The sequence below is a fragment of the Ochotona princeps genome, chromosome 7, assembly GCF_030435755.1.
Source record: "Ochotona princeps isolate mOchPri1 chromosome 7, mOchPri1.hap1, whole genome shotgun sequence".
NCBI lineage: Eukaryota > Metazoa > Chordata > Mammalia > Lagomorpha > Ochotonidae > Ochotona > Ochotona princeps.
The window spans coordinates 71565617-71585244 of record NC_080838.1 but is presented as its reverse complement, the minus strand read 5'-3'; the positions used below and the strand labels follow the sequence as shown (position 1 = coordinate 71585244).

Sequence of the window (19628 nt, the reverse complement as noted above, 5' to 3'; positions counted from 1 at the left end):
GGTTTCTGGCTTTGGATCAGCTCAGTTTTGGTCATTGCAGCAAATTGGAGAGTGAACCAGTGGATGAACCATCTCTCTGTCTCTCCTCTCTGTAAATCTGACTTTCCAATAAAAAAACTGCTTTGTTTGCAAAATGCAGTTTACTATTATTTGAGATAAAGTATTATCTAAATAATATAGTTTTATGATACCATTTGGTGTGTCTGTGCTTACATATTTTAAAAATATATTACGTGTTTCATTTGAGGGTTTGTATGTGAGAAAGAGCAAATGAGAGAGGAAGAGAGAGAGAATTGTCTATCCACTGGTTCACTCTCCAGATTCGGCCAACTGTATAACTGGATCAGGAAGTAATGGCGTGAGTCACCCACATAAGAGTCAAGAAGCCAGGCACTTGGGTCATCATCTGCTGCCTCGCAGGTACGTTAGCAGACAGCTGAATTGTCGGAAAGGGCACAACTCAAGCCCAGACACTCCAGTAGAGGGTGTGGACATCCCAGCAGGTGGCTTCCTACACTAACCACATATGTGTTTTGCTCTAAATGTTTTGTTTTGCTGATATTTTTAAAGTTCTTCAGGATTACCTGAAGAAACAAGCATAAGAGTTTAATGTTCATTTATCAGACTAAATTTATGGGGTTCTAGTGATCCTGAATTTCACGTTTTATGATTTATGTGAACAGTAACTTCCTATCACCTGCCTATCACTGTGGTAAGAGACTTTCCCAAGTGTAGCCTGTTTTCCATCTGCTTGGATTATGGCAGTAGGTGAGCCCGGGATCCATATTTGTCTTTGCTCAAGAAAATGCAGTGACGCCAACAGGCAAAATGTATTGTGTTTTACCTACCCAGTCTGAGCAATTTTCTATTACCACAAAATTGAATGGAATCTTCCCTTAGCTAAGGAAGCTCACTTTTTATTTCCTTAAAGATATCATCCATCATAGTTGTTTCAAGGTGAGTCGGTGCGGCACTGCTCTTTACATACTGCAGTGGTCCGAAAACATTACCTTGCACACTTTCACAAGAATTTGACTACTTTTTCTGATAAGGACACATATGATCCATATAAATTTATTTAGTCAAATACACAGGCATTTCCGATTATGCACACACAAAAATCAGGCATTTTCTTGTTCTCTGATAACCTGGTTTTCAGTGGGTCTTGTTTTGTATTTTGTTTTATAGAATTATAATAGCGTGACTAAGTCAGCATTAAAGTAGAACTGTTTGAAAATTTGTGTAACTAGGCTTGTGCATTCCTTAATGCTTACTTAAAGCTTAAATAGAGCTTAAATAGAGCAATAAATCAAGAAGGCACAATTCTCATAACAAGCAGGAAAATATTGCCATATCTTGATCTCCAGAGCATGAATTAAGCTGAAGTATCACAGGTCAGACACTTTCGGTGTGAAAGAACTCTTAATCACTCTTTTTCTTTTCTGTCTTAACAAGCTTTTGATAAACAGACAGACAGATTTTTATGACAAGATAAGTAGTGATTGCCACACAGGCCAGCAGGAACCCAATCACATCCAGAGAGTGGTACTGGTACCAGGTGAGGTCGTGGGCTGCAACCCGCAGGTGTTTGGCTCCTTTGTGACGCATGACATGCTCAATCCAGAAGACAGCTCGGTCCAGGGGCTTCAAAGGCTGGTCATGATGAATTCTTGATAATGTCAGGACATTCTCTTTATAACTGAAAGAAAATCAAGCAGACAAGTTGAAGAACATACAAAGGATAGACATCTGGAAAATTCATGGACTGTAAAATGAATGGTACATAAATATGGAAAAAAATTTTTCTCTGCATATTCCGTCTGGGTGTTAGTCCTAATCCCGGTGGCCCTGCTTCCCATCCAGCTCTCTGCTTGTGGCCTGGGAAAGCAGCTGAGGATGGCCCAATGCCCTTGGACCCTGCACACACGTGGCGCACCCACGTGGGACACCCGGAAGAGGTTCTGGATTGGCTCAACTCTAGCCATTGCGGTCACTAGAAGAGAGAATAAACGAACAGAAGATCTTTCATTCTGTCTCTCCTTCTCTCTGCATATCTGACTTTCCAATAAAAATAAAATAAATATTTAAAAAATAAATAAATACTTAAAAAGAATATAGTGGTAGCAGTTTAACTGAAGTTTAACAGTTTAACTGAAGTTACTACATATGTTGAAAATATATAAATATATATATAAATGTATAAAATTTATATATAATATATATAAATATATAAATAACAAATCTATTTGTTATTTAAAAGAAAGTATTATTGGGCCTGGCGGCGTGGCCTAGCGCCTAAAGTCCTCACCTTGAATATGCCGGGATCCCATATGGGCGCCAGTTCTAATCCTGGCAGCTCCACTTTCCATCCAGCTCCCTGCTTGTGGCCTGGGAAAGCAGTTGAGGACGGCCCAAAGCTTTGGGACCCTGCACCTGTGTGGGAGACCCGGAAGAGGTTCCTGGTTCCTGGCTTTGGATCGGCTCAGCTCCAGCTGTTGTGCTCACTTGTGGAGTGAATCATCGGACGGAAGATCTTCCTCTCTGTCTCTCCTCTCTGTATATCTGACTTTGTAATAAAAATAAATAAATCTTTAAAAAAAAAGTATTATTAAGGCTAAAAAAAGTATTATTGGCCTTCATCTGGTAACTTATGGGTAAACACTGTCTAGTCTTTTTATTGATTAATTGATTGATTGATTGATTATTGATTACATTGCATTATGTGACACGGTTTTATAGGCACTGGGATTCCCCCCACCAATGGTGGATTCCTCCACCTTGTTGCATTACCACAGTTCAAATTCAGTTGTGATTCTTTCATTGCAAGCATCTACCAGGCAAAAAGTCCAGCATCTTATTGTCCAGGTAAGTTCATCAGTTTCTTGGGGAGACCATCTCTGGTCTGAAGGTAGAGCCGGCAGAGTAGTTTTGATAGTTCAACAGATCTGAATTACTGCCACTCTCACCACTCCAAGCACAACGTGGTCGTTGGAGAATCCATGGATTGATACAGTCCATCATAGAGTCTCCATTTGCCCAGTATTTTCATTACCAACATATAACTGAGGTGGTTGATGGACTTGTTCTGTCTTCTGTCTTTTGATGGTTAGCATTCTGAGTCTGAAAGCTTGATTGGGGGATCCCCAAAGAAACTTTGAGGTATTCCCAGACCAGAATCTTGTATGTACTAGCAAGTATAGGGCCCAGCACAGTCCACCACCCCGATCAGCTGGTGGTTGCAATTGCTGGGTTGGTTCTGTTTCCATCCCTGTCTTCCACTGGACCCAATGGGTGTTTACACTCCAGCCTGGTTCTGCCCAGCACATGCTCATCCCTCACATAAACCAGTGGGGGCTGCAGCCTATTCAGAGCAACCCACAATAACCCCCACCAGGCGCGCCCCCTTCCCTGGTTTGCCAGTATGTGTGGCAGACTAACCCAGTCTGTCCCAAATCCCCTTCTGCTCTCATACATGTCAATGGGTATTAAAACCTTGTTCCATCTAACCAGCTCAACTATCCAGCCCTCACGGATGTTGTTGGGTGTCTCTCTGTCTAGCCACCCCTGCCCCCACCCTAGTTTTCATGCCCTCTGCTGGGGGGTGGTAACCTAAGAGGGAGGAGCCCCCTATTTCCCTCCCAGGCCACTCCCACTCCCAAATTATGCACTCTCCAGGTAGTTCTGTGGTTTAACTTGACAGAACTAGCCCCCAGTGCCAGCTCTGCCAGCTGATGCTGTGGCTAAGCCCAAACAACCCTCATTCACTCTAATTGTAGATTGCACCAGTAGGAATAATCAGCCCAGCCTGGTTTTTCCCTGATCTGGTCCACATGAGGCACACAGGTGTTGTAGCCCTGCCTAGTCTGGTCTACCCCCATCCCAGCTCATGCTCTCCACTGGGAGTAGCTGCCCAGCAAGGGAACCACCCCTTATTCCTCTGCCGGTTCTGCCCCCTCGCTTCCTGATTCTCATGTGTGCTGGTTGGGTGCTGCGGTCACATCTGGCACAGGCAACCTCACCTTGGCATTCTGTGTTGTGTACTGCTTTTGTCGTGACTAAACCTGGCTCAACCCACACTCTTTTCTGGCGTTGGGATTTGCCAGTGGATGATGTGAACTGATTCAGCCTGGTCTGCCCCTGACCCATGCCAAATGTATGCCAGTGGGACACTTTCCATGACCTCTTGGCTGTTTCCTTCCATGCTTCTTGTGCTTACATGCAGGGTCTGTGTTCTGCCAGAGGAGTTGCCCAGGCTCCTCCATCAGAATCCCTCCAAGTGCCAGATTTGCACATACCAGTAGGTCCATGAGCAGCACTATTCAGTTTGCCTTCTGTCCTAGCAGGAACAGTGGCTTTTCCCAACTGGCCTTCAACCCATTCTGGTTTTTGCTGTTGGAAGTTTCAGCCCAGCCAAGGCTCATCCATACCCACATATAGCTCATATATGGCTCAGTTGGGGTTGAGACCTAGCCTAGTCTGTCCCACATCTACCCTGGTCCTCCAGAACCCCAGAAGGTGTTGCAGTCTAGCCTGGCCTGGTGCGTCTTGTCCCAGTCCACACTTGTGCCAAGGAAGACTACAACTGTATCCTGACCAGAACGCAGCCCCCATTCCAGCTCGTGTGCCCCTTGGTGGGAACCTCCACCCAGTCAGGGTGTTCCCTTAGCCCCCCAACCGGGTCTGTTCCCAGCCATAGATTGCACACATGCCAGTGGTTGCTCTGACTCAGCGTGGCACAGCTCTTCACCTTGCCTTAGACACTGTGGCTCAGTATCCATGGCTCATGCAGACCAGTTGGTGTAAAATCCTAGCTGTGCATGTCCTGTGCTCCAACCTGGTAACCAATTTTAATTGTAGGCTAAGGTTTGCTCAGTACTGCCCAGTGCACCCGTTCATCACCTTTTCATACATTCACAAGCCATTGGTGCAACTTTGCCCAGCCTATCCAACTCCCAAGTCTGGACCACCTGTTCACCAGTGGGAGCTATAACTCGCCAGGGGAGCTTCCCATGTTTCTCCCCCTGATCCCTTCCCAGATCTAGTTCTCCTACATGCCACTGAGCTTTAGGCCAGTGCCCAGTGCATTCCAGCCCTCCCCTTGGCCTTGCTTGAGCTGGTGAACGTTGCAGTCCAGCCCACCCCACACCCCACCCAGGATGCACACTTGAGTGCAGCTGCCCTGACTAGTCCAGACTGCCGCCGGTTCTCCAATCTGTGGTCAATGACAGACTTCCCGGTCACACCTAGCTTAGTCCACCACCACTCCATCTCTTGAAGTAACCTGTGGGGCTAGAATTTCCATAGGGTTTGGCCCACACCTCCCCACAGAATCTTCCCCCAGATATGGTTCTCTAGTGTGTTTGTTAATGTCATAGCCCTCCTTAAGGTGACCTTCTCTGCTGGGTCAGTTCTATTTCCAGCCCTGTCATCTACTTGGACCAATGGGTATTGTGGTCTAGCTCAATCCTACCCACTTCATACTCGGTCCTCACGCAAACCAGTGGGAGCTGCAGCCTGGTTGGGGCGACTCCCCATAACCCCCACCAGGCCTGCTCCCTTCCCTGGTTCCCATGCATGTGAGTATGTACCACAGGCTTGTTCTGTCTGTCCCACCTCACATTAAGCTCTGGAACTTATCAATGGACATTGAAGCCTAGTTCGACCCAACCAGCCTACTATTCAGCCCACACATATACTAGCAGGTGCCTTTCTGTTTAGCAACCCCTGCCCCTGTCCTGGTTTTCGTGCTCACCAGTGGGAGTAGTCACCCACGAGGGAGGTGCCCACTATCTCCCTACTAGGCCACTCCAACTTCTGGATCCTAATTTGGCTGGTGTTTCAGTCTGGCTCAAATAGATCTTACGGGTGCTCCCCTTCAAACCTTCAGGCCTCAGTCCCACTCTTGCCCTAGAGTTTCATGTCCCTATTACTGGGAATCACCAGGAATTCATGTCTCACCTACACTAAAGCTGGCCTTATTCATGGTGTCCCTAAGCAGCTATTTCAAATCATAAAAACCCTAGAGTTGGGGAGGTGGAGCATGAGCGCACGTGTTAGGACTCGAAAGATGGTGAACAATGCTTGGCTTTAGGGGCAAAAGACTAATCGAACCATCTAATAGCTGGTTCCCTCTGAAGTTTCCCTCAGGATAGCTGGCACTCTCGCAACTCCACAGTTTTATCCAGTAAAGCAAATGATTAGAGGTCTTAGGGCAGAAACACTGTCTAGTCGTAATAAAAGTAATACTTACGAAGGATCATGAATGACTGCCCTCAAGGCATTGAGCAAATCTGCACTTGACATGGTTTTCCAGTTCAGTCTCACAGCTGCTCCCTTGGCTGTCATGTGGGCAATGTTATCATGTTGCTCTGCAAACAAAGGAAGACCCACCATAGGGACGCCATGGTGAATTGCCTCATAGATGCCATTGGTTCCACCATGAGTTACAAAAGCTCTGGTTTTTGGATGACCTAGGGTAGAAGAATTTTTAATAAAATTATTAAGCCTAAATCTTAGAATGAAATGGGAAATGCACAGTATGAGATGATAAAGGGACAGAGCTCCCTGGTTGACAAATCACTGACAGACATAAATCTGCATGAAATTGCTTTCCGATCAAAAGAAACTGGTATGTAAGTCCTTTGGAAACGTAAGTGAAGGCCACATTGCAGAAGAAGTTTGGTAATATTTGACTAGTGAATACAAATTCACCTCATAGGCATAAAGAAAGAAAACATTCTGAATAAATTATCGTACACAAAAATAGAAGCTGAGTGCATATTGGAATACCCTCTTTCAGAAATATAGTGCATCAGCGGCCAGTGTGATGCCTCCACATACTAATATTCCATCTTGCAGTGCCAGCATCCTATCGGGGTACTGGGCCTAGTGCCAGCTGCTCCATTTCTGAGCTGGCTCCCTGCTTTTGAAATGGGAAAGCAATTGGACATCACTGAAGTCTTTAGAAACCTGCACCAATGTGGAGACCAGGAAGAAGCTCCTGGCTCCTAGTTTCAGATCAGCTCAGCTGCAGCCATTTGGGAAGTAAATCAGCGGATTCAAAATACTCTTTCTCTCTAATCCGCCTTTCAAATCAAAACAAAAATTCACTAGGTCTGTTATTTTGGGTTTCCCACAGAGCAGGTTGTGGCACCCAGCAGTGAGGAAAACAGAAGAATGATAGTCAACACTCATTTTGAAATGTGATCACACTTAAATATGCAGATACATTTATATAACACCAAAGTTTTTCTTCTCTGGCTTGGGAAATCAATGATGTTAGAGGAAAGCATGGAAATAATGAATGAAGCAGGCGACAGACAATGCAGTGCGTTATAAGATTTCTCTGTGGGACAAAACTACATTGGAAGATCTTTTGATTCCAGACACAATGTATATGTGTTTTAAAATATTCCATCTATTATGATGTTTTATGTCTTGAGGTAATGTAAAGTAGATATATACACGTCTTATGATTTCCTCCATAATACATGGTCATCCAGCTTCCTATTGCACTGTTACTAACTGCATTGACTCTTACACATGTTTTCAGCAGTTTTTTTTTTTTTTTTTTTAAGCAAGGTCTTACCAAGAAGATCATTCTGAGGAATCCACTTATAGACCTGAGTGTTGGGCCCTAAAGTTTCTGGTTTCTTTCCATCAAATCTCCATAAAACCTGTTAAATAAAGAAAATATCTTACCCATGGTTGAATTTAAAGAAAGCATATCACAAATTTCAAATGATTGGCATATCAAAAACTAAATGTTGTCCATAGAAAAGATAAGGAAAGGACAAAGGGTTTTAACAGAACCCCCTTTCCTGTGCTGATATTTTATATTTGATCAGATGTGAAATCTAAGAATTTTCCATACAAAGAGCCTTAGCGAGTGAGCTGGCTGGTGAGTGACAGCTTCAGCTATTTAATTCTCATGCAAAGAATGACACACTAGCAGTGAACTATTTATTCTTCAAATATGTATGTTTTAATGTTAGCATTATCTTTCAAATCTAATACTAAAAGCTTCCTTGTAAAAACTAAAATGAGTTATGTCCACATTTCCATAATTTTGTTAGGATTTGACATCTTCTAAGTGACAAGAAAGTAATTCCATATGATCAGAAATATGTGAGAAATAGTTTAATTGCTCTCAGGAATTATATAAAACTTATTTCATATTACCAAATAGTGCACACCACTTCTAGGAAAATTTGAAGTTGCATTTTTGAAATCATTTCAATGTATTAGGATTTCTAGAGTTGGAAATATTGAAAAATAGAGTGTAAGCTGTTTCATACATAGTATAGCATTTGAACGAGGTCCAAAATTGTAATGTTCCTAAATTTCCTCAGCTAAATTTAACTCTCCCAATTAACTATAAAGCATTACAAGGCACGATAAACATGCTCTTCTCTACTCAGACATCATGCCCACTATAAGGTACAGCACTGACTTTGAATTTCAAAGAAGTTATCCTAAACTAGAATACAAACCACATGTGTTTCTTTTCTATGCAATCTGTGCATGTTAAAAGTAAATTCAGGGCCTGGAACAGTAGACTAGTGGCTGTGTTCCTTGCTTAGCATGCACCAGGACCCCATACGGGTGTCAGTTCTAATCCCAACAGCTCCACTTCTCATCCAGCTCCCTGCTTATGGCCTGGAAAAGCGGTGGAGGATGGCCCAAAGCCTTGGAATCCTACACCCATGTGTGATACCAAGAAGAAGCTTCTGACTCCTGGCTTTGAATCAGTTAAGCTCCAGCCGTTGTGGCAACATGGGGAATGAACCAGCGGATGGAAGATCTTTCTCTGTCTCTTTGCCTCACTATAAATCTGACTTTCCAATAAAAGCAAATCTTTTTTTGTTGCTTTTGTTAAAATAAACTCAGTTTTTCACTCTAAACAAAAATGTACAAATAGGTGTTTACTAGAAGCTTATAGTAGATATAAACGCTCATTCATAAATAAACACTCATATTGGGAATATTAATTCCTATTACATTATACAGAATTGTGAACATTAAGCCTCTTCCCATTTCACCGCTATTAATGTTGGATTCTTTATAATCCTTTCTCCTTGCTCAATACAGAAAAGGTGTCAATAAGACAGGTTAGATACAAGTCCTCAAGGAGCCACGATTATATTGGACAAAGTCAAGCTCCAGGTGTGGAACCCCATCGAATCCTCCTCCCGCATGCTATGGTGCTGTGATTTAGACAATGGCAGAGTCCATTCCCATGAGGCAGGATAAACATTTCTCTTTTTGGAAATCTGTGTACCCAAGTGAACAACAACCCGAACTCAATATTAATGAGACCCGTTCCTCCTTTATTTAATATACTTGTGAATAACACCCAGAACACACCTAGTCATGTAGGGGAAATAGCAAGCTAGAATTACAAGAAAATTATAACTGCATGAAGCACTTCAGAATTTCCTCAAAATCCACTTGTATTCACTCTGCAGAGACAGTTTGAAGCTAAACTATACATTGTTCATAAATTTAAATAATGCCTGATAATATCTTTAGTGTATATAGAAGCCTTGTCAGTCCTAGAAGGAATGGCACAAAAGACATGGCCAAATCAATAATTTCTAGGACATGATCACATTACTTAGGTAATATTAAAGCAGTGCCTGTGCTTGTTAAGTATATTTTTAATCACAAAAGTGATATCGAAGTCAAAATCAAAACCCATCATCAATGTTTTAGCATCTTTGAGATCTCTGTTGTTTAACTGACATCTTAGAATGATATCTGAGAAGAAATGAATCTACTATAATCATTCACTTTTCATACAAGAAGTTTGTGAAATCAGACTCTGCCCAGAGTTGATCACACACTTCAGTACCTCCCACCATCAAGCACCTTTTCTGACCTTTTGTGGAAGCTGGGCAAGGGCTGATGCAATCACATTGGCCCTCTCTTCTGTCATGTTACTGACCATTGAGCCCAGGGAAAACACCACGACTCCCTCTTCTCCAGAGCTCTGCACAAAGTCTTCCATGTCCTGTGAAGAAACAATTAGCTCCATCACAAAATAGCAACAGCACAGCACACACTAATGAAAGGCTTGGTACAAATAAACGGAAGAATGTTGAGTGTGATTAGGAATGACAGAGGAGCACCTGTGGTAAAAATATACAGTGCAAAATTTGCCACTTCTCATTTTTTAGTGTACAGGTAATAGTATAAAATGCAGTCTCATTGTTGTGCCAATTGTGTTTCAAAGTTATTTTCTCCTTATTAAAAACTTAGTATACAATATTCCTTCTGTTACATGTATTAAAGAAATGCAATTCTACTGTACATTTCTTACTTATTACATGAAAAAATAGGTCCTTATTTTCTATTTCGTTCCACCCATTTCAACAAAATGTTATTTTGGGTTAATTTAATGTTGTTTAGGATTCATTTATAAAATAAATGCCTTGGCATAGACATACATATGTTATTTGATCATTGCCTTTTATTACTAGATGTTTTGGTTTTTCCAGTGTTTACCTGTATAAATACTTGCTGTATATAATTATTTGCATTTTTTTTATTTTTCCATGGATAGTTTCATATTAGTGTCCTACTTAGCCAATGGTATAAGCTATTTTAAACTATCACTTGTCACATGAGATAGTATGTGAAACTTTCATAATTTGTGAAAAATCAACATATGCTGTGGAATAAAGATAATATTAACATTGAGTACCAAGATAAACTTTGAAATTACTAACTTGGATTCAAGCCTCATACTGATATCATGATGATTATCATCATTTTATTACCTAGTTCTGGTTTCCTTGTTCCAAATGTCTTAATATTATTTCTCATGAAACTTTATTATGCAAACTAAGAGAACATTCAACAATAGAGTTGTTAGGGCCCGGCAGTGTGGCCTAGCGCCTAAAACACTCGCCTTCAACGAGCCTGGATCCCATATGGGTGTCAGTTCTAATCCTGGCAGCTCCACTTCCCATCCAGCTCCCTGCTTGTGGCCTGGGAAAGCAGTTGAGGACAGCCCAGAGCTTTGGGACCCTGCACCCACATGGGAGACCTGGAAGAGGTTCTAGATTCCTGGCTTCGGATTGGCGCAGCACCGGCTGCGGCTCACTTGTGGAGTGAATCATTGGAAGGAAGATCTTCCTCTCTGTCTCTCATCCTCTCTGTGTACCTGACTTTGTAAAAAAATTAAAAATACATCTTTAAAAAAAAAACAGTAGAGTTGTTATGAATCACACTTTCACAAGTATTTTAGACCTTTGAAAGTTATTGTACATAGTGTAGAAATTTAATATCAAAATAGACACCATGGTGTAATAGTTAAAGAAGACATTATGTGACTATTATTTAGAAGGTGGATAAAAATACAGTTTAGCATATCATGCAATACGGATATAAAGAATTGTTATTTTCTACATAACAGAATTGTGTAGAAAATGGGACTCAACGTTAAATTCATTTGGTGTCAGGCTTACTTGAGACCTGGTCAGTGTCCCATGATCATCCTGAAGATTCATCACCTGCATTTCAAGCTTTTAGACAAATACACTTTTTTGTACATGTAGTGAGTCACCTTTAATAAAAATGAAATCCTTTGCAGAAAGTAAATTAGCATATGTAAGTTGGTTCCTGGTATGAGAATGCGCTTCCAATTGAAAATTATTTTTACAAGTTTCCAAAAGCAGTTTCACCGTCTTTGAGTCAGAATATGAGTGAGGAATCTGGTTTTTTCATTTTTTATTTGCTTTCTACAAAAATAAAGCTTAGAGTAAGAAATAAAGAAAAAAAATGTTACAAGATGCAGCAGTAGACTTGTTTACAGAGTGAATGAGGAGAACCATTGCATTATACATCTATAATAAAATGTTCCAAATTGAAGCAACACACAGCTCAGAGAAGCCGAAAAAGGAAAACTGCCTTCAACAAATCATCTAGCACAAATTCAAGGGTAAATACTGGGTAATTCATACATTTTCAGAAACCTTTCATTAATGTTTTACTGTGAGTTGTTAATTACAATGATTTGAGACACACAAAAGGAAGAGTAGGCAAATTTGTAATTTTATTGCTTACTTTCACAAGAAAAAACAGTGACCAAAACACATAAAATATGATAGAAATATGATTTTGTTAAAAGAAAAAAAGTATAGATTTTCCGCTATACTGCATACATTCACTAAAATGAAACATAACGTAGCTATTTAGATGAAATTTATCAATAGTGAAATTTATCAATATATACACGTGTTCATATATTTTCTAACATAACAAACTTTTAACTCCAGTTTTCATCAGTTTTTGAAGAATTGTGTGTGCACTATAAATGTGATATGAATGTAACACATATTTAGTTTTTGTATTGTGTCATAAATATGTCATTCTAAATGCTTAAGTAACTGTAAACTGAAAGGCCCTTTTCAGCCACAACATGCAGGAATAATAAGCTCTTCATTCCAAATGTAGTTAGCATTTTTTCTGTATTCATTTTCAGATAGCTGGAGATTAACAGACACAGGAAAGCAAAGGACACAACAGTGTGGCATTGCAGTGACTGATACCCCAGAGGCATTCAACGAGTGGTGATCTGAATTGAATTGGCAGCTGGCATTCCACCAGCAACCAGGTGGGAAGGGATGTCTACCGGGAGCTCAGGCAGTGAACCCAGACAAAGAAGTGCTTGTCCTGCTGGTCTGTTTAATTTGACCAGGAGTAGAGACAGAGCAGCAGATCCCAGATGAACAGTGCGGGAGTAGGGTGGATTTCACCACCTCCACCCCTTAGAGCCAATCAGGCACCATTTTGTTTTAGGAGGCAAGCACTATGGACAGTAGTGAGCATGCACTGAACTGGGAGTGAACTCATGTCTGGCTCAATGAACTTCAGCAACGTGGCATCCTCCAGGTCCCACCCAAGATAGGTCTAGATAGCCCTCAGACTTGACGGCTTGCAGATCACGAAGTCTAGTAGTGGCACATCAGGTGTTATTTCGTACAAGTTGGAAAAGAATTTGAGACCACAAGGACAACAGTGAGCTGTGCCTGCATTGAGCTTATGAGAACTCACTGATCTCAGTGCATTTCACTGGTCCCATAGGAAAATAATACTGACTATGGCATTGTGCAGGTCAAAATAGACCCGTGTGGCCCTCAGACCTAACAGCCAGCAGGTACTGGCAAGATCAGCACCACCAACAACCTAGCTAAATAGGACATCTGGTGTCTCCTAATCCTGGGACCGACTCCAACTGGAAGTGGGAGAAAAATTATGCAGACAGCAATGCAGCCTCAGCAAGGTATCACATGAGGTGGAGACTGGTGAGCCAGGAAGTGGGGCTACGGAGACCATGGTGGAAAATAACAGAAGAACCCAGACCTGGAACTTGCTGGAGGGAGTGGCACAGCTGACTGCAAACAAAGAGCCGTGTACCAACTGCAATAAGTATAATCCAACAGTATACCTGTGGGTGACAGAGTAGAAACCTGCCCCAAGGACAAGAATCTGATTACCAGAACAACAATGACCAAGAGCAAAAGAAGAGACAAAGGCACAGTGAATTTTACTGAAGACATAAGAGTTATGGGAGTCCCAGAAGGTTCAGTAAGAGAAGCTGAGTTTACAAATAACATTTAATGAAATAATAAGGGAAAACTTCCCTAATCTGGAGAAGGAGTTAGGAAACAACATCCAGGAGGGGCACAGAACTCCCAACAGTGTTGACCAAAAGCGATCTTCACCACGACACATGATCATCAAGCTCTCTTCCATTGAACATAAGGAAAAGATCCATAAATGTGCACGTGAAAAAAATCAGTTGACATATAAAGGAATGCCAATTAACTCACAGGAGACCTTTCACAGGCCACTCTACAGGCCAGAGAGAATGGAGCAATATATTCCAGATTCTAAAAGCAAAAAATTGTCGGCCCAGGATCACATGCCCAGCAAAAGTTCCTTTGTTTTTGAAAATGAAATGAAATTCTTTCACAGTAAAGAAAAGTTAAAAGAATATGCCTCTTGCAAACCTGCCCTAGAAATGATAAGTAAAGATGTTCTCTTGACAGAGAAAAGGAACAGAGCCCACCAAAACCAAAGGCAAATGTGAAGAACATCCCAGTAACATAACAACAGAAAACTAAATGAATCAGTAACCCATTGCTAAAATGACAGGACCAAATTACCACCCATTTATACCAACCCTGAATGTAAAATGGCTTAAACTCATCAATCAAACTTCATAGATTAGTAGTCTGGATTAAAAAACAAAACCCATCTATTTGTTGCCTACAGGAGACACATTTCACCAACAAATATCAGTGTAAACTATATATCCTGGATTTTGATTTTTTTTGTCACTTTTACCTCTTCAAAACACTTTCTTCTGATTAACTTCCTCAATGACTCATAGATCATACAGTAGCATCCTTTTCTTCAAGAAGATTCTTGATTTTCTTTTTCATTTCTTCAGCGACATGTTAGTCATTCTGCAAAATGTTACTTAACTTCATGGTGTTATTCATTTATTTTTTCTTTCTTCCTGTTGTTGGTTATGCCTGGTGGCTTTTCATGTAGTGGGATGTATAGTAACAGTGTGATGGAGACTATCAATCTAGTAGCATGCTATTTAACTACATGGCATTGTAAATTTCTTTTTTTCATTCTGTCGTTGATCTTGTATTGTGGGTTTTCATTTAAGGGATGTATAGTAACTGTGTAATGGAGACAATCATATCCAGATGTGAGAATACATTGCAGTATATATCTCTACTTCCAGACAAAGATGGACTCCCAACCAAACTGTTTACTGTGTCTTGAGAATAGGATGCTGAACTCTCTGCCATTGTCCATGCCCACATTGATGGACATATGACTGTGTATGAGGAACTATACTATGGTAAATAAATGGGGAACTCAGTGAGGGGGAGGGAATTGAGAAGAGGACAAGGGAAATCCCAGGGCCTATGGAACTGTACCATAAGATGATAAGAAAAAGAAGTTAAAAAAAAAAAGGAAAGAAAGAAATTCATGTCCTATTGTATACCTAAATACTTTGGCACATTTGATGTTACTAGCACAACCAAAATAACACCAGAAAGATCAGTAAGGTCAACAGTCAACATCAATTGTGAGTATCTAGATTACAGATATTATTTTATTTTATTTTTATCTGACACAGAATTATATATATTTATAGAATACCACATGTTATTTTATAGCATAAACACATTACATAATGTTCCAATCTGGGTAAACATGTCTCCCCTGAAATGTATCCTTTCTCCAGGTTCTTATTTTTAAAGAAATATTTTCTGTACAGATTAATTGCCTGAATTACCCCACTATCCATGGAGATCTTCTTGCTCTTCTTTAACTATAAGTTAGTACTTGATCATCATTGTTAGCCTCCATCCCAGTACCAGAATCTCCCACTTAAGGTAGCTCCCAGTCTACCTTTAACTGGTATGGGATCAGCATTTCAAAATTGTACATATAGGTATCATCATAAGATATTTGTTTTAATGTGACAGTAACTTCCACACAATACATGTATCTGAAAATAACAAAATTCCATCCTTTTTTAGGTCTCATAAGTGTTCGGTGTATGTGTGTCATATTTTCATTAGATGAACACACAGGTTACATCTATTTCTTGGATAATTGAAAAGTGTACCAGTGCAAATAAGTGCAGACAGATGGTAATACTTCCATGTTGGTTTCAAAGACATGTTCATTTTTAGTTTTTGTCCTTGTTGTTGTTTATATTTCCCACAAGCACAGCAAGTGATAATGTCATGTCAATGGTTACTAAAACTTAGTGATCTGTCAACTGTGCTTGAACACCTTGTCATTTAATGATGTATCTATGTACTTAAAAATCAGAGTTACAGAGAAAGAGAGAAAGATAAATATTTGTCTTCCATCTGCTGGCTCACTTCTGAAATGGTGCAATAGTCAGGCTAGCCTAAGATGAAAGCAGAAGCTATGGTGTTGAACAGAATATCAACAGATCTCCCATGTACTTGGCAAGGGATTAAACAGTTAGGCCAGTTTCCATGGCCTTCTCACGCGAACACTGGGTAGATAAGCAGAAAGTGGTGGTGCAGTTGGTCTGGCACAGGGAAGTGATACAGCATTGTACACAATGTCTTAACTTTAATCAGTACAACACCAGCCCTTGTATCTGAAGCTCTACAACAACCCCCCAAAAGGATTCCTCTGTCCATAGTCTTGGTTGAATGTAGATGAACCAAGGCTCTGCATCTTGAAGGCTTATTTGATAACTCTGATTAGTATACAAGTGGATATTTCATAACAATAATTTCCTCATTTGGTCTTAGCTCTCCCCAGCTCATCTTTACTCAAGACTTTTCTTTATCAGGGGTTATAACTTCCTTTTTTGCCTCTAAAATATTCAGCCTTTATATTCAATTTCATTTTCTTATACTGAACTCCATCTTCCTTCTTTTTTTTGGCATGACAGTCCTTGGGCAAGACCTCAGAAATCCTCAATGACTAAAAACCAGATACTTGTATTGTATAGAAGGAAATATGATTCTAAATGGCAAGTCAGTATATCTCACTTTCCACAATACTGCCTTCTTGTAATTAAAATATGCTAAAGATGCAATGCATGGACATTTCCAATGAAATGGACAATTAACAAAGCAACGCAAACAGAAACTTACTTACCTTGGGCAGAGGTTTGGCAGGCTTACAGTGGAGCCCTCCAACAAAATGGACATTTGGTAAGGTGGGACGAGGAAATTCCAAGTCCCAATAGCTTCGAATGAGCCACATGTCAGCTTTTGCCACCAGCTCATAGAATGTAACGGGTCTTCCTGCAACGTGAAATGAAAAGGAAAGAGAATTGTCACGTAAAGTGTATCATGTCATGCTCTTAGAACGTTCAAAGTGAAGCAATTGATATACAAATGCCTGTGAATCCATAAAACAAATATATGTATTTCGAAAAATTTGATTCATGAGTACAATTTACACAATCGTACACACACCCACACGAGTGTTGGAGATCTCTTCATCTGCTTGTTCATTTCCCAAGTGGTTAAAACAGACTAGGTGAAGCTACTCTAAAGCCAGGAACTCCATCGAGGTTAGCAGAACAGAGACACAAGCCTCAGTCATTCTGGTTCCACAGCCATTAGAACTCCCAGGCAGCAACAGTGTCCCTAGGGCCTCTTGCACTGAATTTCAAGGTTGACCTGCCCCTTGCCTCATTTTGTTCCACACCTGCTCCTTTGAATATCTGTCCAACAACCCAGACCCTTGGAGCAAGGCCTCCTATGTTTCACATGACCATGAAAAGCTACCACAGTTCCACCTCTCCACTATCTCAACACTCAAAGCTATAAAACGTCTTTTCTGCTGCAGCACATGGCATCTGCCATAGAGTCCCTCATCTACACAGGAGCAGTTGTCCACCCTCAGAGAAATTATTAACCTTTAATAAATTCAACTGGGCTAGGATTTGATGCCCCATTTCCTCTCTGTTCTGCGTCTTTTTCCCAACAGGTTTGCAAATAGATGGTAGAGACTCAATTCCTTGGATAACCTGTACTACTTTCTAGGCACATAGATTGAAAATTAAAGCAGTCATTCTATTGGGAGTACTAGTATTATAATTGGTTGCTTAACTCAGTCTACTATACCATCTGCTCCAAACTGTTGAGGTTTTAAAGAATGTGATGGAATTCCATGATCTTACTGCTGTTTTGACCTTATAATAGAAGCAGATTAATACTTATTTATACATAAATATGTATATACAGCACATATCAATATATGGTATAACTGTCACTTCAAGGATTTTCATAAATTATAAACATGTATGTTTGTCTTCACCCTTATTTTGAGTTATTTAAGTCAAGAAAGAAAATTTTCAAAAAGGTGAGACTGCCAGATAAGTGTTAACTTCTTCACAGTTTTATCAGTGTTTCTCACATCATTGGACTAGAACATGTAACACTTTGACCTTCATAGCTACATTCATTTAGGAAGCATCACCTACCTTAGCTATACCATGACAGATGTTTGATAAAATGGACATGTAATTCCTTAGAGAAATGCTGAGTAATTCATTTGCAGTAGGAATGCCCTATCTTAGGGATGGGCCACTCAACTCAAACATTAATGAAAAATTTACATTAATGTAAAGCCTTTCCATAATATTTGATAGATTCTTAAATAATTGTATCTTTTAATTTTATTTCAACCTGTAAGTGGCTAATTGATCTGTTTTCTCATTCATACAAGATCAGCTTCAAAGTCACAGGAAAGTTAGATCCCCACATTGCCAATGAAAACCATGACTTACCTAACACTTCACTGCAAAACTGGTCCCATCTCTTCTCGTTAAATATTTGAAACCAAAGGTCAAAATAAAGCATGAACAGCATATTTTTTACCCTCTCCATGAATGTCATTTGGCCACTTAAATCAGACAGAATGATAGGGACATAGGAAGGAGGCAATGAAAGTCCTCCACTGTACTTTTCCATAGTGTAGCCATGAGTAAAGCGAAGACTGTACACAAAGGGGATTTTAAGCAGCTCTGCCAACAGTTCACCACATGGACCAACAGCATCTGAAATAAGGACATCAAACTTTGATTCTTGTAGTTTTTCCATGAGTTTCTTGTTCAAAACTGCTGCTTTACAGAGACCTTCACAACTATCAGAATATTCTGAAAAGATTTTTTGCAATGCTGGAAGATATTCCCAATATGAGTCCTGCAGTGCATTTGTCCACATATTAACAAATTGCATGTAAAACATTTCCATGTCCTCTTTAGTGGCATCAATAGGAAAAGTTTCAAATTTAATGCCAGTGTGCTTGCTAGGATCAAGGAAAATGGAAGCTGAGTTTCTCAGAACGATCACCTCATGACCTCTCCGGACAAGTTCATCTAGGATTACATTTAAATTCATCCAGTGACTGTACTCCATAGGCCACACCAGCACCTTTCCACAACTCCCAGATCTGAAGCAACAGCTCAGCTGTAGCAGCAGCAGCAGAACTGAAACTTGTTTCAGGGACATTCTGGTGAAGTCAGTGATTCCTCTCCAACTGCTGTCTTCTGCCTTTCTTATTCCAGAAAATTTAATCCAAAGTTAAAATATAACCTGTGTTTTCAAATTGTCTACCTCTTATGAACCCCAGAGATAGGGACTATGATAGCCCCTGAAAAAACATGTGAACAGTTGTGTTTATACTAGTGAGTCGATTTGCTTCTTTACCTGCCTCTACATACCAGCCATGATACATAAATTTTTAAATAGTGCCAAGAAAAGTGGCAAAGGTAAGAATATAGCATGCTACTGATGTACAAATGTAGTCATTCTGTAACATTTTCACATTTCTTGAACAGTGTAGGTCAAGAGATTATTTGCAAAACTTTATAAAATACAATTATGTACTTAAAGTTCTGAATTCACAAACTCAAAGTGTATAGTACAGTCTTATACAGTGTGTTTTATACAAGTGCAACAATGTTCATATAAATACACATATGCATGTACAACTACCATACTGCCAATTTCAGAACATTTTATTACCTCGAGAAGAAATGTTGTGGCAAGCAGGTGATGTAGCCATTAAGACATTACATGGCATGTATG

At 40.2% G+C, this 19628-nt stretch overlaps 1 protein-coding gene across 1 annotated transcript; it reads right to left on the bottom strand.

Moving 5' to 3' along the window:
* Window positions 1-1362: 1362 nt before the first annotated feature.
* LOC131477920 (UDP-glucuronosyltransferase 2B14-like) lies at window positions 1363-19056 on the bottom strand. Its single transcript, XM_058667252.1, has 6 exons — window positions 18326-19056; window positions 16684-16832; window positions 9881-10012; window positions 7589-7676; window positions 6251-6470; window positions 1363-1699 (listed from the first exon to the last, which is right to left on the bottom strand). Exons 1-6 carry the CDS (start codon window positions 19047-19049, stop codon window positions 1423-1425), a joined length of 1590 nt encoding a protein of 529 aa, XP_058523235.1. The 5' UTR covers window positions 19050-19056; the 3' UTR covers window positions 1363-1422.
* Window positions 19057-19628: the final 572 nt, after the last annotated feature.